This window comes from Girardinichthys multiradiatus, chromosome 11 (genome assembly GCF_021462225.1).
Source record: "Girardinichthys multiradiatus isolate DD_20200921_A chromosome 11, DD_fGirMul_XY1, whole genome shotgun sequence".
Lineage (NCBI taxonomy): Eukaryota > Metazoa > Chordata > Actinopteri > Cyprinodontiformes > Goodeidae > Girardinichthys > Girardinichthys multiradiatus.
In genome coordinates this window covers 14728542-14754147 of record NC_061804.1, presented here as the reverse complement: position 1 = coordinate 14754147, position 25606 = coordinate 14728542, and the positions used below count along the sequence as shown (strand labels likewise).

The 25606-nt window shown below is 37.5% G+C and overlaps 1 protein-coding gene across 1 annotated transcript in view; it reads left to right on the top strand.

Moving 5' to 3' along the window:
• stk32a (serine/threonine kinase 32A) overlaps nucleotides 1-25606 on the top strand; it is a 126852-nt gene that overhangs the window by 27707 nt on the left and 73539 nt on the right. The window contains exon 5 of the mRNA XM_047378211.1: nucleotides 6299-6472. Within this exon, the coding sequence (XP_047234167.1) occupies nucleotides 6299-6472 (174 nt within the window). The remainder of the gene's footprint in view (nucleotides 1-6298; nucleotides 6473-25606) is intronic.

Sequence of the window (25606 nt, the reverse complement as noted above, 5' to 3'; positions counted from 1 at the left end):
ATTGTAGATTTTAAGAGAAACAGGAATAAATCAAAAACTATTTCCATCATGTGAGAAGAGGTGGAGGTGGTGGAGGAGTATAAATACCTTGGTGTTCACCTGGACAACAGACTAGAGTGGAGATGCAACTGTGAAGCCGTCTACAAGAAGGGACAGAGCAGACTGTACTTCTTGAGGAAGCTTAGGTCCTTTGGTGTTTGCGGCAAGATGCTGCATGTCTTCTTAAGTCTGTTGTGGAAAGCGTGATCTCTTCTGCCATCATCTGCTGGGGAAGCAGCATCAGAGCCAGGGACTTAAAAAAGCTCAACAAGCTAATAAAGAAGGCTGGCTCTGTTCTGGGGACTCCTCTGGAACCTCTGGAGATCATTGGGGAAAGAAGGATTCTTCATAAAATGAAGAACATTATGGAGAACCCTGAGCATCCTCTTCATGAGACTGTTGTACAACAACAGTGTCTTCAGTCAGAGGCTTCTTCAGATCTGCTGTACGACGGAGCGCTACAGGAGATCCTTTCTGCCCACAGCCATCAGCATATACAACGGCTCTTTGAAGAAACCTAGATAATGAGCTACAACAACATTTAATTTCCCTTTGGGATTAATAAATTATTTTCGAATTGAATTGAATTTGAATTCACTTGTAATCAGTCATGGCTTGTGATATGGACCATATGGGCAGTTGCCCAGTGCAGCATTTGAAGGAAGGGCGCACAAGCACCAAAACAATTGAACTTATTCTTCCGTTGGGCCTTCAGTTGGGTTTTTTAAAATTTAGATAATTTCCTGCATTTTAATTAGTTGGCTGGGTGGCAGAACGAGGAGCTAAGCCTAAAAATATGATATTTCGAGTATCGTGAGAATCCGTCATACTAGCATAGATGTTGTTGCTTGAAAATTAAAACCCACCATCATTCTTTATTAACCTCAGATGTTAATGGAAACAGTTCACAGCCTCATTTCAGAGGAGTGAACCCACAGATACATGCCGATAAAGACCCATTAATAGAAAGATGTGTTAGTATTAAATGGGATACTTGCTATGTCCAAACTACAACAAACTTTGTGACAGATAAAGTTTAGCAGTCTCAGTTTATGTTGTTAATTTTATGCTGATGCAAGTCCATTTAAATGGTCCAGTTTCAAACTTTTTGGAATTCTTATCATCAGCTAAAAGCCTTTTTCTTTTCCAACAAAACAGTTGCATCTTCAGATCAGATATTCCTGTAATAAAGAAATTATCAATCACTTAGTGTCAAATACTAAGCTTAAGCTACCTTAAATTTAAAAAAGAACAATAAATAAATAATCTTAGTTTACCATGTCTTTGATATAATACATTGCAGTTAACTAAACGGCTGTTTTCCTAAAAGAAGTCAAGAAAAATAACAATTAAATTCCAGTTTTTGTCCCCTAAACACTTGTGACAGTAGCCTATTGGATCGTTTACAACCATAGCCACCTCTGCTGGGTTTAAGGTATTTACACCGTGTTTTTCTGTGTGTGTGTGTGTGTGTGTGTGTGTGTGTGTGTGTGTGTGTGTGTGTGTGTGTGTGTGTGTGATGCAGAGGTAGAATGAAGGAGAGAGAAAGAGAATGAAAAACAGACTAAAAACAAAGGAGAGGAGAAAGAGGAAGGATCAGAGGCAACGGCAGTTAATCAAAAGATTAATCGACAGAGTAAAGCAGCTTCTGTCCAGTAAACACAAACTGTAGTATAGCTCATGCTTTAGTGTACCAAAAGGCTTTTTTTTTTATCTTGGGCTACAGTTTGAAACGTTCTCTCTTTTGCTCTCACACTGTTGCACTCAATGAGACTTCTAAGAAAAAAGGAGGCAATTCTTCTGTTCTGCAACTTTTCTGATTAATCTGCATTTTGTCCCACTTCACCAGACTCAAGTGTTATTCTTTATTCCTCTGTGTTTTTGTCTCATTCCCATCTGCATGCAGGTCCACTCTCACAGCGCCGTTACAGTGCTGCTAAGACGTTTACATACAGTGATTATTGGCCCTTCATATTAACTTAGACGTATTTTAATTTAGAGATGTATTTGAAATATTTTTTTTTTCAGGATTGGTTATACTACAACTTCAGCAATTTTAAAAACTACAGTTGAATGCACAAGTTTATTTTTATTGAAGATTTTCTGAATATTAAACATACAGATACTATGCACATAGTAAGGACTTACATAGCAAACTATAGAGAAACTGCATAATTTTATCAGTCATCACCAAGCTTCCTGGATCATACTGGTTGTACAGACCAATTCAAAAAAATTGTATATTATTAGGAACTTCAATTATATCAGTAGCTCAATTCACTAAGTTAAACACATTATATTGATGAATTACACAAATACTGGTGTTTTAAAGGCTTGAATTCTATTAATTACAGTGATTTTCCACTGACAGCTAATTAAAGCTTTCCGCTGCCGATACAGACCTTTTGCAGAAACCAAATGGCTTCTGGATAAAAACGTTTACGATCAAATGAGACCAAGATTGAGCTATTCGACCACAATTGAAAAGTATGTTTGTAGGCATCAAGTTGAAGTATAATGCTAAGGGTCTGTTATGCTATCTGCTGTGTTGGTTTGTCACCTAAAGTAGAAACAATAATAGAGAAGGAAAACTGCGTTCAAATTCTCTTCTTTTCAAAACAATAGCTAGATGATTCAGACTTGGACACTGAGCATTACAACAGACACCTCAAAACTGATTCATCAATGGAAAAAGCAAGCTAACATCAATCTGCTAAACAGACCCCTACCTCAACCCTTATGGATGGAGCTTAAAAGCCAGGTCTGTGCCAAGAAACCAACTAATTTGTATCAGCCTAACATGTTCTGAAATGAAAGGTTGTTACATACCTAATCTGTTACATTCCAGAAGCTTGTTAATAACTACCTCTTAAGGGTTGGCAAGTAGCTATATTTATCTAAATAAACATATTGTTCCCAGGAAATGTTGTATTGAAGTCAGGGAGAATGTACAGAGTTTCTTTATGTAAGTCTAATAATATGTAAGATAATCTCAACTGATCTAAAATAGCAAAGGTTTTGTTAACGCTAAACAATGTGGAATTAAAGGTCATGGGTCATTTTAGAAAGTGTACGTAAACATCTGATGTCAACTGTACACAGCTACAGGGACAGTAGTAAAAAATCTCATGATGCATGTGATGTTTACACATTGGAGGAAAAGCTCAAACAGTGCCGCAGGCATGTGTGTCTTGGTTTGGAAGACTCTTTGCCAAATGTGTGTGCTTCCTCTGAAAAGGCATCTGGAAGATTGTCTTTCCACATTTAGAGGGTCAGTGGCAATCAAATGTTACGTGGTCTCAGCATTATCTGAGCCTTAGCAGACAGTTTAGAGTCAGCTCAATCAATCCCCATCTATCCAGTGCAGAAAAGCACCACATACACTTTATTTGTGAATCTCCCAGAGGGAGGGGTTGTTTACCAACGTGGCAAAAAAACTCATCCTTGGTTACCGAGTCTTGAGTTTGAGCCAAGATGATGTTTCCTTGCCAACCAAAACCTCTGTGGACTATATACAGTGGACATATTGATTGAGATGGAATATAATTAACGTTTTTTTCAAGGGATACATTTTTCAAAAGTCTCACTTTCCGTTGTTCTTTTTTGCCATAGCCCTAATTAGTTAATGGCTTGTTATGCACAAAGTATACATGCGATTTGATTTGCTCTCTTCTCCTAAAGTTTTCGTTCATATTTCTGAACCATCAACTATTTCTTATTTCAGTGTATTCAGTCAATTTAATTTATTTTTATGTTGATCACTTATTGCCAATTGTTAATTAGTCACCTATGTAAGAAAGCCCATTGCTTTAAGTCTTTGCAGATTGCTGACTTTGCAGCAATCCCATGTGCTGTGATGAAATGACTCCCTTTTACCTGGGAAGAAACTCCCAGCAAATGGAAGATCTGCTGCAACTGGTTTGGAGTTGGGAGGACCAAAAGTAAAGAAGCACTTTCCCAGGAGTGCTTTCTAAAACAAAGATGGTACACAAAATGAATGGCAGCAATAGCTCAGTGAATGACTTCACCTAGTAAAACAAACAGCTAAAGCATTGAGTCATGAGTGCTTTCCATGAGAAAGAAAATCAGAGGGAGTACAAATAGTTAATGTCAGTATTAGCTCTTTTGATGGTTTTATGCAGGCAATAGACATAGCTAAACACAGAAGCACTGAAACAGCAGTATTTTCTATGAAAAAGAAAAACAAACTGCGCACAGTTAAAGGCAGCAGTGGCCTTGTCTAAAATACACGGTTAAGCACAGAGGCGCTGAGCTAAGAGTACTTTCTATTGAAAAGAAAAATAAACTGCCCAAGGAAAGGTGCATAGCTAAACACAAAACCAATGAAACAGACATTTACATCATAGATATTGTTGTTTTCAGCAAATTTTAAGATTTTTTTTTAAGAATGAGTTTAAAAAAAACTCACTTTCTGATATATTTGAATGGAACTCAGCTAAATAGGAAAGACGATTTATCTGAATAGAAATTTGTGCTATTCCTGTCCAGGGTGTACCCCGCCACCCACCCACAGACTGCTGGATATAGGCACCAGCTTCCCCGCGACCCACTATGGAATAAGCGGTAGAAGATGACTGACTGACTGACTGACTGACTGACTGAAAATGTTGCTATTCAAAATCACCATTTAAGTTTCTTTCAAACACTGCGTATGGGATGGCCATTAAAACACTTTCTGACAGTGTCCATCTCAACAGAATACAAGATAATCTCTTGATCACAGATGCAATCACAAAAGAGATTATATATTTTTTGCCTTCTCTATCCTCATTTGACTCTAAAAACAATGATTGTGCTTGTAATTTAGATAGAAAGTGCAGATCATGTTTTAAAATACCATAAAATGAGAACATTTTAATCCTGACACAGCATGACAGATATTAAGGGATAAATGGTGGCCTTAAATAAGGCTTAACCATTAGGATTAATGATGAGAAAGGGAGCTCACTTCTCTCATATTAGGTTGTTAGAAATGTGCTTAATGTATGTGAATCTCTCAACCAAAAGATTTGAATTTCCAAGCAATTTAAGTCCTTTTTTAGCTTATTACACTTAAATAAATTCTTATTACCCTGGCTCTAAGAGTTATTCCTGTGTTGTTGGAGAATATAGTGTAGGAAACCCCAACTGTTTGTTTAGTCAAACTGTTATATTGAACTTGTATTAGCTTTTATTGATTTAGTAGGTCACATAAATGCAATTTTCCTCTGAAATTTGCTAAGGATAGAGCAAGTATTAAGACATCTTGCTGAATTCTTGAAAGAGAAAAAAACACTGAGCAAAGTGGTAGGGTGGTTTTATCTAAAAGAAATTGGAAATGCAGGTACATCTAACAAAATCAGAATACAATTGAACAGGTAGTGTATTTCAATTATTTAACTCAAAAACGGGATGTCAAATGATTAATTACAGATAGAGTGATGTGTTTCAATTTTTTATTGTTGTTAAATTGGTCAGATATCTTAATTATTCTATAAGACCAATTAAAACATTTTTTAACACTAAAATATCTGCCACCTAAAAAGCATGTTCAACTATTTTACACAAATTACATGGTTGAGGCTTATTTTGCATGAATTACTACATCAGTGTGGCATTGCATAAAAGCGCTGGTGCATCTCTGTGGGGCTTTTGAAGCATTGACTCCAGCCGCAGTACACACCTTGTAAAACCCCCAAAACTCTTGAATAGATTTTACAGTTCACTCAAGTTTTTTGAGCACATTTACTACCACACCTTTTTCTTCCAATCATTTTCCCTTAATATAATTGGATACAACACTATGAATAGCGTGCTTCACCAGCAAACAGCTTTCATGCCTTACCCTCCTTTTGGAGGGTGCCAGTGACTATCTGCTGGAGTCAGCAATCTTCTCCATGATTGTGTAGGATATATATCGTACTTTTTTTTCTAAGAAACTGAATTCTTGTAATTCCTTACTTGTCAGCCCACTGATCCATATTAACTAAAATAAACATTTATCACTCTTTGTGTTTTGAGCCTAGATAACATATAAGCTTCAATTTTGGGATTGTATCACTAAAACAAATGTTCACTTTAATTGTGTTCCAATTTACTGAGAGGTATTTATGTTGTTTATACACTTTAAACTAAATTTCTAAAGATTTTTTTCTCCACCCCCACCTTTTGCATCAACTTCACATCATATTTGCTAACAACTGTCTGTCAATGTCTGTTCCACTTGCCATGCTTGACCCAAGCATTTGTTATTATGAAGGTATTCGTTTCAAGATGAAGAGGACATGTTTATGGTAGTGGACCTGCTCCTAGGGGGAGACTTGCGATACCACCTCCAGCAGAATGTGCACTTTTCTGAAAGCACGGTGAAGCTGTACATCTGTGAATTGGCCCTGGCTTTGGGATACCTCCGCAGTAAGCACATCATACACAGGTAAGATGGTTTTATTATATTTTCTTTCTCCTTAGGTTTCTGTTTTCATTGGATGCCTGATTCCATCAGATTTTTCTAATATGATTAGTTTATCTTCATCTGAACACCCTTATTATTGTGAAATCCACCAGTTCAGCAGATGCTGATAGGTTTATGCCTCCTTTAATTTGTAACATGCACGCTAAGTGCTTTTTAGGCAGAAATATTTGCTGCCATGGCAAAGTCACTGACTCACAGGGCCAAGTAAAGCCTGTTCCTGCCAAATGTTATTATCTTAAGTTGTTCAAATGTTTCAAAAACTTTGCAATATTATGTTTCAGCCAAAGGACATCAAATATAATTCAATACAAAATCTTAACTTCTGTTTTTTTTTTTTAGCTCAAGCACAGTTTTTTTTATCTTATTGTGTGTACTTTGCTGCCACAGCCCACTCTTTTATTGTTTTAGTTGCAACATCTCAAGCAAAAGTTGTCAGTCAGGTAAACTGGTAAAATGATGGATGGCAGCACTGAAGTCAAATACTTGATCTTGGTTGTTTAATTCTTTAAAAAATTAACACACTGGCAAGTACTAGGAAAAGCATCTCCTTTCACGCATGCACTGTTCTCATGACAACTGAATATGAAGGTCATGTGGAACTGCTTACAACTAGGTTTCACTTTCAACATGTCACAGGCCTTCCTGCCGCAGTCACTTTATTCACAATGAATTACTGCCATGGTGGATTGACTTGCCTTCTGATCAGCTTTTTGAAACAATATGAATGGAAATGTTATTAAATAACTGGTGACATTTGGTTTAACTTGAAGCAGATAATAAATATTGTGCTTGGTGTTGCACATGCTGTCACTCACATAGGCTTATTAGAATGAAGCGTGAAACCTATTATCTGAAAAGTGACATTAATGACTGCATGCTGATGTTTGATTTCTCGACTACTTATTCAGCATTAACCTCTTGTCCTGATCGAATATCCCAGGTGATTAAACCACATTACAGGTCCTTCTAAAAAAATTAGCATATTGTGATAAAGTTCATTATTTTCCATAATGTCATGATGAAAATTTAACATTCATATATTTTAGATTCATTGCACACTAACTGAAATATTTCAGGTCTTTTATTGTCTTAATACGGATGATTTTGGCATACAGCTCATGAAAACCCAAAATTCCTATCTCACAAAATTAGCATATCATTAAAAGGGTCTCTAAACGAGCTATGAACCTAATCATCTGAATCAACGAGTTAACTCTAAACACCTGCAAAAGATTCCTGAGGCAATTTAAAACTCCCAGCCTGGTTCATCACTCAAAACCCCAATCATGGGTAAGACTGCCAACCTGACTGCTGTCCAGAAGGCCACTATTGACACCCTCAAGCAAGATGGTAAGACACAGAAATAAATTTCTGAGCGAATAGGCTGTTCCCAGAGTGCTGTATCAAGGCACCTCAGTGGGAAGTCTGTGGGAAGGAAAAAGTGTGGCAGAAAACGCTGCACAACGAGAAGAGGTGACCGGACCCTGAGGAAGATTGTGGAGAAGGGCCGATTCCAGACCTTGGGGGACCTGCGGAAGCAGTGGACTGAGTCTGGAGTAGAAACATCCAGAGCCACCGTGCACAGGCGTGTGCAGGAAATGGGCTACAGGTGCCGCATTCCCCAGACCTGGGCTACAGAGAAGCAGCACTGGACTGTTGCTCAGTGGTCCAAAGTACTTTTTTCGGATGAAAGCAAATTCTGCATGTCATTCGGAAATCAAGGTGCCAGAGTCTGGAGGAAGACTGGGGAGAAGGAAATGCCAAAATGCCAGAAGTCCAGTGTCAAGTACCCATAGTCAGTGATGGTCTGGGGTGCCGTGTCAGCTGCTGGTGTTGGTCCACTGTATTTTATCAAGGGCAGGGTCAATGCAGCTAGCTATCAGGAGATTTTGGAGCACTTCATGCTTCCATCTGCTGAAAAGCTTTATGGAGATGAAGATTTCATTTTTCAGCACGACCTGGCACCTGCTCACAGTGCCAAAATCACTGGTAAATGGTTTACTGACCATGGTATCACTGTGCTCAATTGGCCTGCCAACTCTCCTGACCTGAACCCCATAGAGAATCTGTGGGATATTGTGAAGAGAACGTTGAGAGACTCAAGACCCAACACTCTGGATGAGCTAAAGGCCGCTATCGAAGCATCCTGGGCCTCCATAAGACCTCAGCAGTGCCACAGGCTGATTGCCTCCATGCCACGCCGCATTGAAGCAGTCATTTCTGCAAAAGGATTCCCGACCAAGTATTGAGTGCATAACTGTACATGATTATTTGAAGGTTGACGTTTTTTGTATTAAAAATACTTTTCTTTTATTGGTCGGATGAAATAAGGTTCATAGCTCGTTTAGAGACCCTTTTAATGATATGCTAATTTTGTGAGATAGGAATTTTGGGTTTTCATGAGCTATATGCCACAATCATCCGTATTAAGACAATAAAAGACCTGAAATATTTCAGTTAGTGTGCAATGAATCTAAAATATATGAATGTTAAATTTTCATCATTACATTATGGAAAATAATGAACTTTATCACAATATGCTAATTTTTTGAGAAGGACCTGTATATTGACGATATTAAACACACTTTCGAATCCCACTTTTCAGTACAAATAGTCCTTTTACTGATTACTCACTGGTTATTTCCAAATAACACAAAAAATTTGGTCTTGAACTGTATTGTGTTACAGCCAGTCAAGCTAGTAATACAAATTATGTTATGTTAGACAATTCTGTTTTACTGTAAAAACACACTAAAGGGCAGGAATTGCAACGGTTAGTACCACTGTTGGTCCTGGTGGTCTTCGTCTTCTCAGTGAAAAAGCACTATTTGTCCATGTGTACTCCCATTTTCTAAGAAAAAGAGAGGAAATGTGTGGGTCTTTGGAGAATGGATGCAAAGGGTGCCTTATGGATCTCTTATATGTAAAAGTTTTATAAAGTAAAAAACTTTTTTAAAGATTTGTTTTAGTGATAGTGGCCTTTACTGAACAGTACTTTGAAATGAAAGAGGGTGGAGAGAAAAGGGGAAGACATGCAGCAAATGGCCCAAGACTGAGAATCTAACCGAGGACATCCACTTTAAGGACCACAACCTCTGCTGGTGTGCCTGTTCTACCAACTGAGCCCACCCAGGGAACCTAAGATAAAAGATTTTTAAGAAATTAAACTGTTAACTTTAGAATCTAACTTGACATTTTTATATTTTTATAGGAGAATAACGCTATAAATACCGGTAAATAAAAAAGTCTAACAATGTCATATCACCCAAACCACTATCTAGACCCCCCCTGTTTTGGGAGAAGCATAGATTTGTAACCCCAATAAATAATTAGAGGAACCTATATTTTTCAACAATATAAAAATAAAAACACAAAAACAAAATCCACTATTCATCTAGGCAAAACGATGCATTAAAACATTGCCCTCCACCATTGTTGGTTCAATTGTTTGGTCTATTGTACCAAAAGATAACACCCACAAACAAACACAGCAGTGCCATCTGAGTAGCAGAGGAGTTGTGTCTATAAAGCACAAATACCTGACATCCACTTGGTAGCTACAAAAGACATGTTTTACTGCTTCTCAATAGAATGAAGCACATTAACATTTGGCATTTTGTTTACCTCATTACTTTGGTTGAATCTTGTGACAGACTACTGTGTAATGCCATTTAAATCAATACTAGCTATACTAGTTAAATTATTTTGACAGATTTGTTGATGCTAACACATATTCACACACATCATGTTGCCCATGTTTTGTGGCTAAAATTTTTATAAAATTTGTCTCATGAAAAACTGTGAAGGAAAATAAATTTACAGCGTTTAATCTAACCCGTATGACATTCTTGAGATTTAAGTTTCTACGTTGGTTAAACCAAGAACCTCATACCTACAAACAAACAGAAAAAAACAACAACTTTACTGTTAAAATAGTGAATTGGTTCATATCACAGATGTCCCTCTGATCTCCAGCCTTATTCAAAGACGTTTCCTGTGGTGCCAATTAAATGACTAGATAAAGCTTCCATTTAAAGCAGTCCACACCAAGGCAATGGAAGAGAATGGCATGTAACCCAGTAATTTGAAGACTCATCTGGTTGGTTTTTAAGCAGCAGTGCACAGAGTTGCATTTATGGCAAGATAATTGTATATTTATTCTGTGTCCTTAGTTTCACGTACTAGTTTGGGACTTATGATACACTTGCCATGGAACTTAAAGTACTATGTTGAAAAGGCCACCAGACACCAGAATACAAAAAAGAAACAATTCTAGCTTCTTGACAACTGCCATTTATTGTTCAAAAGGTCATCATACCAAGTGAGTTAAAGTTTAAGATTTTATAGCCTATTTATTTTTGCATTGCCACATTGGGAGAAGTTACTTAATAAAACCTTTAGTTAGAAATATGGCCTACTGGGACTTGGTTTAGTTTAGACTAGATCTAGTTAAAAGCTTTTCTTAATAATTGCTTAAATTCTTTTTCTTCTGTACAACAATTTGCGACAAAGCTGATGAGAGATTTAGCTACACTTGTTTTATACAGAACTTAATTGGCTTTTTTAATGAGAATTATTACTAGAAAGATCTTTGGTGAACTTATAAAAGACAAAAGTGAATTACATGTTCAAATGCAGGATTAACCCGAACAGAAAGGTTTGAACGGCAAATTATATTAAATAGAATAATTTAGTTTTATGACCGTGAGGCAGGAATGATTCAGTAATCACTTATTTTATTAATTTTTAATGACATTAGAAAAAATCTTATTCCGTCGTCCTAGAATAATGGACACCAAAAACTGTTTAAAAAATATCTGATTTGTGAATTAGCCTTGTAGACTCACTCCTCCACTCTGGTGACCGAGCAAAGAGGTAATCATAGAAATAAAAGCTTTCCCAGATCATGACTAATAGGAAACATCACTGCAACAGGGAATGCTAATTTATCAACACCCATAGATAACAAATTACACCACTTAACATTAAGCAGGCTGCTTGCTCCTGTCTGTGCTCTTAAAGTTCCACAGATGAGTGGAGAAAGGGAAATAAATAGGACAGATTTATAATTTGGTTATTTATGCACTCCTCTGAGAAATATGAATATTGAAATTGTGTTTTCTATTTTAGTGCAGGAAAGGACAGACATTCAGCTTGATGTGCAGGTGCTGGATGTTGTTTGTTTAAATGACATCAACATCTTTTCCATCTGCATTCATTAGCTTCGGATTGGAAGAGCGGTAGAAAGTAATTCACATCTCATCTCTATGGAAATTGAATAAATAAGTTCCAGATAGAAAGAGTTTGGAATGGCAAGTGGATGCTGAATGTCTTCAGAATGTGTTTCTTTGCATGTAACCTCCGGATGTACACATTCCCTGCTGATGCACTTTGATTGGTGGACTTCATTTTAATAATAATTCTGAGTTCAATGATGATGATGAGTCACCAGTAAGTCAGATGAGGTATGGCAACATAGTAATGTTAAAACGTTTTGATTGTGACACAACGTGATAAGAAGCAGTATTGTTTGATATGATGGCTAGATATCCACATTTCAACAATCTAATTTATTTTACTCATATTCAGTCACTCTATTGTATATCTGCTTTGCAATTCAGTGACCTGGGGATATGACCATCTTAAATTAAATATTGCTGCAGCATCGCTTTCCTATGTACTTAACATTATAGAATTAAAATGTGATCACCAGCTAAACCAGGTGCCACTCTGACATGTCACAGATACTTAGGATATGGATTATTTTTCGTCATGCTGTGTAATGCAGATAGTTTATCTGCACTGATGTGCCATTCATCCCCATATGCTGTGTTGTTTTGCTAAACGTTTTGGAAAAAGGGGACATTCATAGGGGCTTAAACTTTAAGTCCAAGGTGATCAGACGGCTAAATACAAAGAAAAGCAAATGAAGAAAAGAGACAGTTATGTCATATTCACTGTCTTGATGCAGTAAAACAATATTAATTCCAACACTCTAATTCCAATATGTCCACACTATACAAAACAGGGGCACATCAAAAGTGGCATAAATACTTGAAAGACGTTACAGGACTTGATCTAAAAAATGTACTTACACCTTTACACCTTATATTTAGAGCCATGTAATATGTTTTTCACTATGTCAGCCTGCATGGCAGATAGGAAACATTAGGGACGCACATTTAGTACCACAAAATGTGCTTTAGTTCACAATGAGAACTAAAGCATATATATATATATATATATATAGTCTATAGAAGAATGAAATTTTATTAGACACAACTATAACAACACAAATATTCCAAAAATAGTGAAAACCTTTATTGTGTATTCCATGTTTGCAATTGTCAAGTAAGCTTGTTGGTCACATTAGTTTATCTTTTCAATGGGCAAATGGCTTCATGGTCAAGACAATGGCTGTGTAGATTAGCGTTGTCAAAAAAAAGCCATGGATTAGTTAACACTAACCTTTTATGTGTATTTAGATACGTACCAATCCCATCACATTGGGATACTGAGTAAACCCTTTTTAAATATCGTTTTTTTGCTTTGTTTTGTGTAAGATATAATGAAGAATTTCTGTGACTATTGTGAACGTAGAATAAATTGGATTTGTCACCCTGTGTGAGTGGTAAGACACCAAAAACTGTCTCAGTTTGTTGTTTTTTTTATCTCCAAAAGAGAAAAGCAAACATCACCTAAGGTGAAGCCAAAGGACCACATTTTTAATCAGAAAAATACATGGCATCAGCAGATTGTTTTTTTATTAGCCGTTTTGTATTGATATTAGCCTCTGTATTGAAAACATTTTAACTCAATTACTTTTAAGCATTGTAATGTTTTTATGTAAGATAGAAGTGTGTTTTTTTCATCTTTGAATTATAGCTGTTTAGTTTTTATTAGTTATAGCATTTTAAACAAAGTGTTAATTCAGAACAGCATGACTGTACGCGCACTGGATTTGGAAATCTTGTCCCAAATATATCTGAACTTTTTAACGCAAAAGTGAATGTGAGAAAAAAAAAAAAAAATATTTTTTTTTGGCACAGATTTATTTGAAAGGGCCTAAACATGAATCCTTTTCTGCAGGGTCTGACAGAAAATATGTCTATTATGCCTACGTTTACCTCTCCACTGCTCTATATCAGAGTAATTCACTGTATTTTTTTCAAAATAGTCTTTGAAAATAAGTGGTGTTATTTTTGCAAGATGATATTCGAAGTTGCTTTAGTTTCTAACTTCCATTTTAATTCTTCCAAATAAAAACCCAACAAGCCCCAAGGTTTCAGGTACTAAATGGAACAGACTAATAAATTGGTTCTGGCCAGATAAATCCTAAAGGCTTTAACCATTATTTATCTTGTCCTTTCATCTCTATTCTACATTTTCATTTTTACTTTGAAAACAACTTCTTTTTTACAGATTATTTTCAAATTTTGCAGTGAAAGGTAGAAATGTTCTTTTACATGATAATGGCGTTCTGGTTAGCTTTGACACCTTCCTGGAGGGGGGCATCGGCTGAGTTGATGCTGCCAATAAATTAATGTCCTCCTTCTATAGATGATACACTTCTTTGAGTGTTTAACCCTGCCTCTCTCCTAGACATGGCCATTGGTTGTGCTTTTAATGGAACTAACTGTACATGCTCTCTTTTGTAAACTGTATCAGAGCTTTCTGCTTTGCTGTTTTTTTTCTCCTAGATGAAGCCACTAAGGGAGCTACTACAGACTTTTACATTGTCTTTAATATAGAAAGTATTACTGGATCAGTGTTTCTGTGTTTCTTTTTTTGTGCGCATGCTCTGTCTTCTCAAACCCCCCGTCCGTCACAGTGAGACAGGTTCTGCTGGAGGTTTCTTCTTGTTAAGGGGGAATTTCCCTCTCCGTTGTCGCTACATGCATGCTCGGTTTGAGGGATTACAGCAAAGTCAATGACACAATGCAGGAAACACTCCACTGTAGCTGCATGCTTGTCCAGGAGGAGTGAATGCTGCTTTTGAACCAAACTTTTTAACCAATTTGAATATTAAACCAAACTTAATTGCATTGTTTCATAAAAAGGATCAGTTTAAGTCACCTGTCTGTATGATTGGAATAAATGTTTTTTGTAAAGTGGCTTGAAACAATATTTGTTGTGAATTGGCACTATATAAATAAACTGAATTGATTTGAATTGAACAAATGATGCAAATTCCCTCATGTGAGCAAAGTACGGAAACGCTTTTTACAAAGTCATGCTTGTTTGCTTTTAGACAAAAGTAATAAATCTGGTGTGGTCTGGTTCCAGATTGGTCACTGTTTTAACACTATGCTCTGCAGGGGGGTTGAATTATTAACAATAGACTGAGCCTCAATTAGATGACATCTTCAGAGACTTGACAAGTCTCTCCAAACAAGCGGAAAGAGAAACGGAAAATGTGTGCGTTAGGGGAAATGTGTCTGTATTTCATTGGTTGTGTGCCTCTTTTACATCAACAATGATTATCTACGGGTAAATCCTCAAGAGCATGTAGATGCCTCTTGGATTCCTCGTAATGGAAAAACTTAGATATTGTCAGTTTGCAGATGCTTTTAACAACTCAATATGCAGTTCTAGTTAATTTAGGAATCTCAGTGCACATTAGAGATGTTTGGCTTCTACCACACAAAAACAGAAAACATGTCTCTGATTTACATCCTTTTAAAGTTATAGTTTAAGTTCTCCAGAAAGCATCAAGTGTCGTTAGGTTCCTGCATTTGAAAGTTACATACTATTGGAAAATATACATTGAAAACAAGTATTTTTAAAATCTTTGAGAAAATGTTACTGGTGTGTTTGTTACAGCACATTTACATTATTTCTTCCTTCATGTATATTGACAGGGCCAGGAATTCAAACACCACAAAATACAAAAGTATTTCCTTTCTCACTTTTTCTTATCTTGACAGGTATGTTAGCATATCTGAAACACGTTATATGTGTCAAAGCATAACAAAACCATTATTTTCAATCATTCAGGGTGTATTCACACCTGCCACGTTTAAACGGACCAGAGTTTGTTTTCCCCCTTGGTCCGGATCGAGACCCACTTTTCCAGTGGGTCTGCTTCCAAATAGACTCTGGTGTGGTGTAAATATAAACCAACCTCGAGCCGACCCAACCACAGGGAAGATAGGCATTTTTGAACTTCTTATGTGCAATGTTTTATGGTCTCTCTAAGAAGAGAAATTGTTAAATATATCCAAAATATCTGTGGCACCACAGCTTAGCTGAAGACCAAATTACATGAGTCTATGTATGGAAAACAAACTACTGGAGCCTTATTTACCCAAAGCTGCAAATTTTTGTACTCCATAGAAATGGATATAGTCAATTCAGTTTATTTAAATGGTGCCAACTCAAAACCCATGTTAGCTCAAGGGACTTTACAAGACAAACAGATCCAATTTATATACAGAAATGTATATTCAGTTGAATTCAATCATATATACAGATTCAGGTTCTATTTATTGTGTCAGTGGGTAAAAGAAAAATGTTATCTTAGAAAACCCAGCCAAGTGCATTGAGTGACTGGGTTTGTGGCAACCCCTCCTCTAGAACAAGCCTGCAGTGACAGAGGACAGTTGATTGCATCGAGTTGTTAACTTTACAGCACTCCTCATACTGAGCCTGCATGTGTCAAAAATGGAAAGAAATGACTTCCTTTTAACAGTAAGAAACCTCCTGAACCTGGCTCAGTATGAGAGGCTATCTACCACAACTAACTGGGTGTTTAAGAAGACAGAGCAGACACACAGAAAGCACTCTAATCATGTTAAGGAAAAATGTTAAGAGTTAATGGCAGCGGTATCTGTTTGAGTGACTTCATCTTGGAGAGAAGCACTGCTTGACAGAAAAGCTTTGAGCCAGTATTAAAATCTATTGGACACAAAACCGACTACATGTAGTTCATGTCACCTTTAGCTCCTTCATATGCTTTCTCCAGGAGACAAACAGGGTTAAGCACAAAAAGAAAAGGGTAAATTGTATAACCTATACACAGAGAACATTATTATTGGCAGGAATAGCTTAGCTGCGGGGCTGACGGATCAGGCCGAGGAGGCAGAGAGGAGCCAAACTGTCGCTTGGTCCAAAGACTGGCTGTAGTCTTCTGTCATGAGTTGAGAAGTTGAAGACGTTCTAAGGTGCCGACTGGAGCGATGATGCAGCACAGTAATGATTTTACTAATAAATGAAGTCGCAAACTGACGGAACTCAGGAGACAACAGGAGCATGGGAAGAAAAACAGACAGGCCTGAGGAAGACTCCAGCGATAAGAGAACAGAAAACAGGAACTTAAATACAAGCGAGATTAACAGAAAACACAAAACAGGTGCGGATCATGACAAAGGGCTCGGGTGATGGGTGAATGTTGAACATAGCTTTGCTGTATATCTTCCCCCTTCCCCACCCCACTTCTGTCGGTCTACTTTGAAAAAAAAAACCAGATAAATAAAGGTCACTAGTGCCACAAAATGTATCTATACATAAGATTTTAGCCTTTTTATTATTATTTATCTCATTTTTTTTAAACCATATTTGATTACGAGAGAAATAAACCAAAATGCAATGGTTAAAAACCCTGGTGTGAAATTCTGAGATAGAACTACCTATTGTGTGCAAAGTAAGAAGATTCAGATTTCCATACTCCATTTTCCAAATGTATTGTAAGCATAAGAGAACTACACATATTTGTTTTCAGTAGAAACTGACCAGTCTTTCTATTCAGATCACTTAAATATATTTCAAATTGACTGAACCTCACTGAGCCTCAGCTGTTGAAGCATCATGCCTACTTCAACCATTTAAGATTAGATTGTACTCTCGATGCCTCGCTCTCTCTGTTTCACACACACACACACACACACACACACACACACACACACACACTCTTGTTTTGCTATATGTAGTGAGGACCATGTGTTGACTCCCATTGACTTCCATTGATTTTCAGTCCTTTTCAACCCTTTCTATGCCCTAACCCTGACAATAACCCTAAACCTAACTATTACCAGTGCATGCCTAACCCTAACCTTAACCTAAAGTCAATTCATACCTTAGTCCTAAACCTAACCGTTAGCAAAATAGGTCGTGAGGACCAGCAAAATGTCCTCACTTTGGTACAAACGGTCCTCAATTAGATGGTGAAATCAGGAAAATGGTTCTCACTGTGATGCCAAGACTGGAACACACACGCACACACACACACACACACACACACACACATACACAAAAAGCTAAAATATACAGATCTTCTGTGTTTCATTCTCATGGCTGCTGTTGCTTTTCCCTTTTGTTTTTTGTTTTTCTCTTTCCATCTCCATAGTATTTTTTGTCTGTTTTTCTGGCTAGCTCATCTTTTAGTAATCTGTTCACTTTTTCACACAAAAAGGCCCTTTCCCAAGCAGCCAAAAGGGAATATGGTTCTACTTCACCTATTAGATTAGGTGAAGATAAAGGGATGTGAATCTTCTCACAAATTCTGTATTAGTAGAAGAGATCATATTAGATTGAATGGTGGAACGTCATCACTCTTATTTTCCATCAATTGTCCTGAATGAAAAGAATTTGTCATCTCTTCAACAGAGGTTTTTTTTATTCATGGAGTGTGTAAATGTTTTATTTCACAGCAGAAGCAGAAAAGTGAACTCAGATAGAAGAGAGAGAGAGACAGAGAGAGAGAGAGAGAGAGAGAGAGAGAGCAAAAGAATGGGAGGGAGACTTTATATTCACCTCTTTCATAAACGCAGATTAAGATGCCAGCTGGTGCAAGCTCTCCAATTTCCACCTCAGAAATGGTGAAGCATTATTATTGTCGAAAATCTCCCCTAGCTCAGCCCACTGCACAACAGATTAAACAATGGGAGGAGTAAAGCATTCTGAACATGATGGACTGTTTGAGGGCAAGCCTGCTCCAGAAAGATCATTAATTGTGTACTTTTGTATTTTTCCCACGTGCCTGCTTGTATAAGAAAAGAAAGAATGGAAATGTTAGAAGACATCACACAGAGGTACATGAAAAGAGAGAGAGAGAAAAAGGGAAAGATAACCCAGGAAGAAACAGAAGAGCAAGCAGACAGTTTTTAACGCTCTGAATGTTTCTGACTACCTGAATTATTCATCGCTGATAATTGTGATGTGACTTTTGGACAGAACTTTTGTGTCCGATGTACCTGCTTTTGCTGTCTGCTTGGCAAGCTTCACCTCAAGTGCAATATTAAGCCGTCAACCTGTCAAACCCAACTTAGCTGAGAAGCTACACTCTGTAGCCACACTCTGTATTTGTTAATGAATAAAGAATGAGAATGTCTTAAAAAAGAGTCTGTGCATAAATGTACACTCCGTGATGTGCAAAACGTGCGCATGCACATTAATTCCAAACTCCAACTTCTCTACTTTCCTTCAGAAGAAAGAAGAGAGGCAGAGTTAGAAAATGCAGCAGTTTATTGGATTGGACCTGTTAGTCACTCTGTGTCGAGTGGAGCGTTCAGTTCAAAGAAAGCTGCTGCCTGACTAACCCCTAAGTGGCTGGTGGGCGTTGATACTCAGAGCAGAGTGATTCAGACAACAGGCACATCTGAATGCGTGACATATTTCCATGCATAGGCTGCATATTACCATAGATTTTTATTGTTTTCTATCTTATTGGCACCTATGGTAAAGAGATGTAAAATTCCTAAAACATATGTATCTTTTTTTGCTTCTGTTTAATCTTACACCAAATTTTTTTTAATTATTCAAAAAATATAACATGTATAATACCTCATCCCCACCCATTCCTTCTTGCAAAATCTTTCTGGATAACGCAAAGACAAAGTCAAAGACCCATTTTCAGGTCTCTGGGAGAGGTAACTAAGTTTTTATTTAGAACGTCTGGTTTAACAAAGAGTCCTTGGTGCCATGTACTCTACCAAATTTCACAGCTTCTTTGGAAGAGAAAGTCGCCCACAACATCACAGACTCTCCACCACACTTGAAAGTGGGAATGAGGGGCTTTTCTAGATATTTCTTCTTTCTTCGTCCTTTCAGACCAAAGCACAAATTTCCACAAGCCCCAGTACCATTTAGCAAACTCAACACCTTTATGTTTTAAATGGTTGGATATAAAATCCAACCATTCGGATTTTCATAATCTCATGAAACATTAATCTTATTTTAGTAAGATTAGTGCTTCTATGTTCTTTTTTTGTATGTGCTCTGTTCTCTTAAACCCCTAGTCGGTCATGGCAGGTGGCCGCTCACACTGAGCCTGGTTCTGCTGGAGGTTTCTTCCTGTTAAAAGGGAGTTGTCCCCTCCATTTTCACTACATGCATGTTCAGTATGAGGGATTGTTGCAGAGTCAAAGCAAGCGACTGTCCACTGTCTCTATATGGTCATCAAGGAGGAGTAAATTCTTCAAGTCACTGACTCAATGCAATCTGCTGGGTTTCCTTAGATAGAAAAACTTTTAACCAATTTGAATAATAAACTGAATCCAACTGCACTGTCGGATATTTAGGATTAATTGGAATGTATGTATTCGACTTGATATCTGTATGATTCGACTGAATTGTCTTTGTAAAGTGCCATGAGACCACATGTGTGTGAATTTGTGCTATATAAATAAAACTGAATTGAATTGAATAAAATATGTTTTCCCACTATAGATAACGGTTCATATGGAGACCTGGCGACAACAAGGTGTCTCTCCTTGCTGCAGTTCTCTGGGTTTTAAAGATTTTAATAACTTCCTTATATACCTCCCACTGTTGTAAATGCAAAAACAAGTTGTTTGCTCATCCAGAATTGTTTTTTACAGTTCCAGTTTTTTAATTTACACTTTTTAATTATTTATCTGACTATAGTCTGGAACAGGCAAGTACAGGTCCTTCTCAAAATATTAGCATATTGTGATAAAGTTCATTATTTTCCATAATGTAACGATGAAAATTTAACACTCATATATTTTAGATTCATTGCACACTAATTGAAATATTTCAGGTCTTTTATTGTCTTAATACAGATGATTGTGGCATACAACTCATGAAAACCCAAAATTCCTATCTCACAAAATTAGCATATCATTAAAAGGGTCTCTAAACGAGCTATGAACCTAATCATCTGAATCAACGAGTTAACTCTAAACACCTGCAAATGATTCCTGAGGCCTTTAAAACTCCCAGCCTGGTTCATCACTCAAAACCCCAATCATGGGTAAGACTGCCGACCTGACTGCTGTCCAGAAGGCCACTATTGACACCCTCAAGCAAGAGGGTAAGACACAGAAAGAAATTTCTGAACGAATAGGCTGTTCCCAGAGTGCTGTATCAAGGCACCTCAGTGGGAAGTCTGTGGGAAGGAAAAAGTGTGGCAGAAAACGCTGCACAACGAGAAGAGGTGACCGGACCTTGAGGAAGATTGTGGAGAAGGGCCGATTCCAGACCTTGGGGGACCTGCGGAAGCAGTGGACTGAGTCTGGAGTAGAAACATCCAGAGCCACCGTGCACAGGCGTGTGCAGGAAATGGGCTACAGGTGCCGCATTCCCCAGGTCAAGCCACTTTTGAACCAGAAACAGCGGCAGAAGCGCCTGACCTGGGCTACAGAGAAGCAGCCCTGGACTGTTGCTCAGTGGTCCAAAGTACTTTTTTCGGATGAAAGTAAATTCTGCATGTCATTCGGAAATCAAGGTGCCACAGTCTGGAGGAAGACTGGGGAGAAGGAAATGCCAAAATGCCAGAAGTCCAGTGTCAAGTGCCCACAGTCAGTGATGGTCTGGGGTGCCGTGTCAGCTGCTGGTGTTGGTCCACTGTGTTTTATCAAGGGCAGGGTCAATGCAGCTAGCTATCAGGAGATTTTGGAGCACTTCATGCTTCCATCTGCTGAAAAGTTTTATGGAGATGAAGATTTCGTTTTTCAGCACGACCTGGCACCTGCTCACAGTGCCAAAACCACTGGTAAATGGTTTACTGACCATGGTATCACTGTGCTCAATTGGCCTGCCAACTCTCCTGACCTGAACCCAATAGAGAATCTGTGGGATATTGTGAAGAGAACGATGAGAGACTCAAGACCCAACACTCTGGATGAGCTAAAGGCCGCTATCGAAGCATCCTGGGCCTCCATAAGACCTCAGCAGTGCCACAGGCTGATTGCCTCCATGCCACGCCGCATTGAAGCAGTCATTTCTGCCAAAGGATTCCCGACCAAGTATTGAGTGCATAACTGTACATGATTATTTGAAGGTTGACCTTTTTTGTATTAAAAACACTTTTATTTTATTGGTCGGATGAAATATGCTAATTTTGTGAGATAGGAATTTTGGGTTTTCATGAGCTGTATGCCAAAATCATCAGTATTAAGACAATAAAAGACCTGAAATATTTCAGTTAGTGTGCAATGAACCTAAAATATATGAATGTTAAATGTTCATCATGACATTATGGAAAATAATGAACTTTATCACAATATGCTAATATTTTGAGAAGGACCTGTATATATTTTCTTGCAGTCAGTTGCTGAATTAGAAAGATCAACACACTTCTGCCTCACTCAAATAACATGTTCTTTTTTCTTTCCAATTTTAAAGAGTATTTTAGTAAAACCGACCTCAGTCTCAGGACATAAATATACCCCATAAAAACAGGAAGTCATTGATTGATGATTAAAAATTACCTGACACTAATGAAATGAAAGAAGTGAAAAAAATGTTTAATTACATTTGGGGTTTCAAATTATGCTAAAAGCTAAGTTTCGTTTAGGCTTTTTACACATCATTACAGGTGCCAGTTAGTGTGGAGGGTTCTCTACATACACCTAGATTAGTTTTGAGAGCACGATGTCGCTTGGTCATTTAGACCCAATCAGAGCTTCTTTACTCTCCTCTCTAATAGACTGAGAGACCTAAACAGAGTTGAAAATAGATTGATAACAGCAGCAGAGCTATGAAATATCAATATCAATCAATAACTCTTTTGAATATTTAATCCTTAGTTTTCCTCATCCAAATTGCAAAGCAATAAAACCACTTCTGTTTGTTGTTTTGTACCGTCCACCAGGCCCTTACGCGCTACTTTTTAGATCAGTTTTCAGACCTTTTATCTAATTTAATGTTAAATACAGATAAGGTTATTATAGTGGGGGATTTTAACATTCATGTTGACACTGAAAGTGATAGCCTAAATATAGCCTTTAATGCTATCTTAGACTCAATTGGCTTTTCTCAAAACATTAACAAACCTACCCACCTTTGTCTTCATTCTCTGGACCTTGTTCTGACATATGGTATTGAGTGTAAAGACATAACAATATTTTCTCATAACCCTGTCCTGTCTGACCATTTTTTTAATAACCTTTGAGTTTAATTTAACCAAGTACTCCACACCTGAAAGAAAATTTCATTATAGTAGACCATTATCAGAAAATGCTGTAACAACCTTTAAAGAATCTGTTCTACTTTTAATTTCCTCATTATCACAGAAAAACAGTGGAGTGCAATAATTTTGTTTCTTCCCCTTCACAAATTGATTCTCTTGTTGATAGTGTTACTTCATCATTGCGTGGTGCATTAGACAATGCAGCCCCTTTGAAAAAGAAGATAATTATCCATATGAGGCTGGCTCCCTGGTTTAATTCAGAGCGGCGTAATTTAAAGCACAATGTTAGTAAATTGGAGAGGAAATGGCGCTCTACACATCTAGAGGATTCCTACTTAATCTGGAAAAATAGCCTACTGTTGTATAAAAATACATTTTGCCAAGCCAGAACAGCTTATTTCTCATTATTAATAGAAGAGAACAAGAATAATCCTAGGTTTCTCTTTGGTAGTTGCTAAACTTACACAGAGTCATAGCTCTGTTGAGCCATCCATTCCCTTAGCTCTCAGCAGTCATGACTGAGGGATCAGGGGAACAGCGCTAGGCTGGTTTAAATCTTATTTGTCTGACAGATTCCAGTTTGTTCATGTAAATGATAAATCACCTTCAAACTCCAGGGTTAATTGTGGAGTACCACAGGATTCAGTACTTGGGCAAATTCTCTTTACTATATATATATATGCTTCCAATAGGTCAAATTATCAGGCAGCATAGGATAAATTTTCACTGTTTCGCTGATGATACTCAGCTTTACCTATCCATAAATTCTGTTGAGCCCAATCAGTTAGATAGACTACAAGCATGTCTTGAAGACATAAAAACTTCGATGACTTTAAATTTTCTGCTTTTAAATTCAGACAAGACAGAAGTTGTCGTCTTTGGACCGGAGTCTTTAAAAAAGAAGCTGCTTAGTCAATCACTCAACCTGGATGGAATTAAATTGACCTCTGGTAATAAAGTAAAACACCTTGGTGTTATTTTTCACCATGACATGTCATTTAAATCCTATATTAAACAGGTTTCTAGGATTTCCTTCTTTCACCTCTGGAACATTGCCAAAATTAGAAATATCCTATCCAGGAGTGACGCTGAAAAACTAGTTCATGCATTTGTTACTTCAAGACTGGACTATTGTAATTTCTTACTATCAGGATGTCAACAAAATGCAGTTAAAAGCCTTCAACTAATTCAAAATGCTGCAGCAAGAGTTCTGATGAAAATTAAAAAGAGAGATCATATTTCTCCTACTTTAGCTTCCCTTCATTCCCTTCCCTGTTAAATCCAAAATAAAATTTTTAATTCTCCTTCTCACATATAAAGCCCTTAATGATCTAGCTCCATCATACTTCAGAGATCTGATTGTTCCATATGTTCCTAACAGAGCACTTCGTTCTCAGACTGCAGGTTTACTGGTGGTTCCTAGAGTCTCTAGAAGGAGAATGGAAGGCAGATCCTTTAGTTATCAGGCTCCTCTGTGGAACCAGCTGCCAGTTTTAGTCCGTGAGGCAGACACCCTGTCTACTTTTAAGGCTAGGCTTAAAACTTTCCTTTTTGATAAAGCTTATAGTTAGATTGGCTTCAGTTATCCTGAGCTATCTCTGTAGTTATGCTGCTATAAGCTTAGGCTGCTGGAGGACATAATGACCACTTTCACCCTCTTTGCTACATTCTCACACTACTCTCCAATTTTGTATTATTTGCTGTTATTTCAGCTTCTAACTTAATGTTCTCTCTCTTTTCTCTTCCTAGAAGCTACACCTGGCCTGACTCTGTGTCTAACTGTGACACCTTTCTGGAGGGGGCATCATCCAAGCTTCTGCTGGCAACAACTTAATGCTCACCCTCTACCGATGATCCACATGGCCTGGCCTTGTCTTTCATTGTTTAACCCTTTCTCTCTCCTAGACATAGCTACTGACTGAGCTTCTACTGTGACTAACTCGATGTGCTTTCTTTCAGACTCTGACCTTGAAAACTGGCTCAGAGTTTATCTGTTCTTTCTTTCTAGATGCAATGACTAAAGGAGCTACATCCATTAAGATTTACTTTTCCTTCCCATTGAAAGTACTCCTAGCTCAGTTCTTCTGTGTTCTTTTTGTGTCTCTGCTCTGTTCTAATCAAACCCCAAGTTGGTCATGGCAGATGGCCGCTCACACTGAGCCTGGTTCTGCTGGAGGTTTTTTCCTGTTAAAAGGGAGTTTTTCCTCTCCACTGTCGCTACATGCATGCTCAGTATGAGAGATTGCTGCAAAGTCAACGCCAGTCAGTGACTGTCCACTGTCTCTACATGCTCATCCAGGAGGAGTGAATGCTGCAAGTCACTGACTGGATGCAATCTGCTGGGTTTCCTTAGATAGAAAAACTTTTTATCTAATTTGAATAAATAACTGAATCTGACTGCACTGTTCAATGGTTAGGATTAATTGGAATGTACAGTATGTACCTGACTTTTGTGAAGTGCCTTGAGACAACATGTGTTGAGAATTGGCGCTATATACAGGTCCTTCTCAAAATATTAGCATATTGTGATAAAGTTCATTATTTTCCATAATGTCATGATGAAAATTTAACACTCATATATTTTAGATTCATTGCACACTAACTGAAATATTTCAGGTCTTTTATTGTCTTAATACGGATGATTTTGGCATACAGCTCATGAAAACCCAAAATTCCTATCTCACAAAATTAGCATATCATTAAAAGGGTTTCTAAACGAGCTA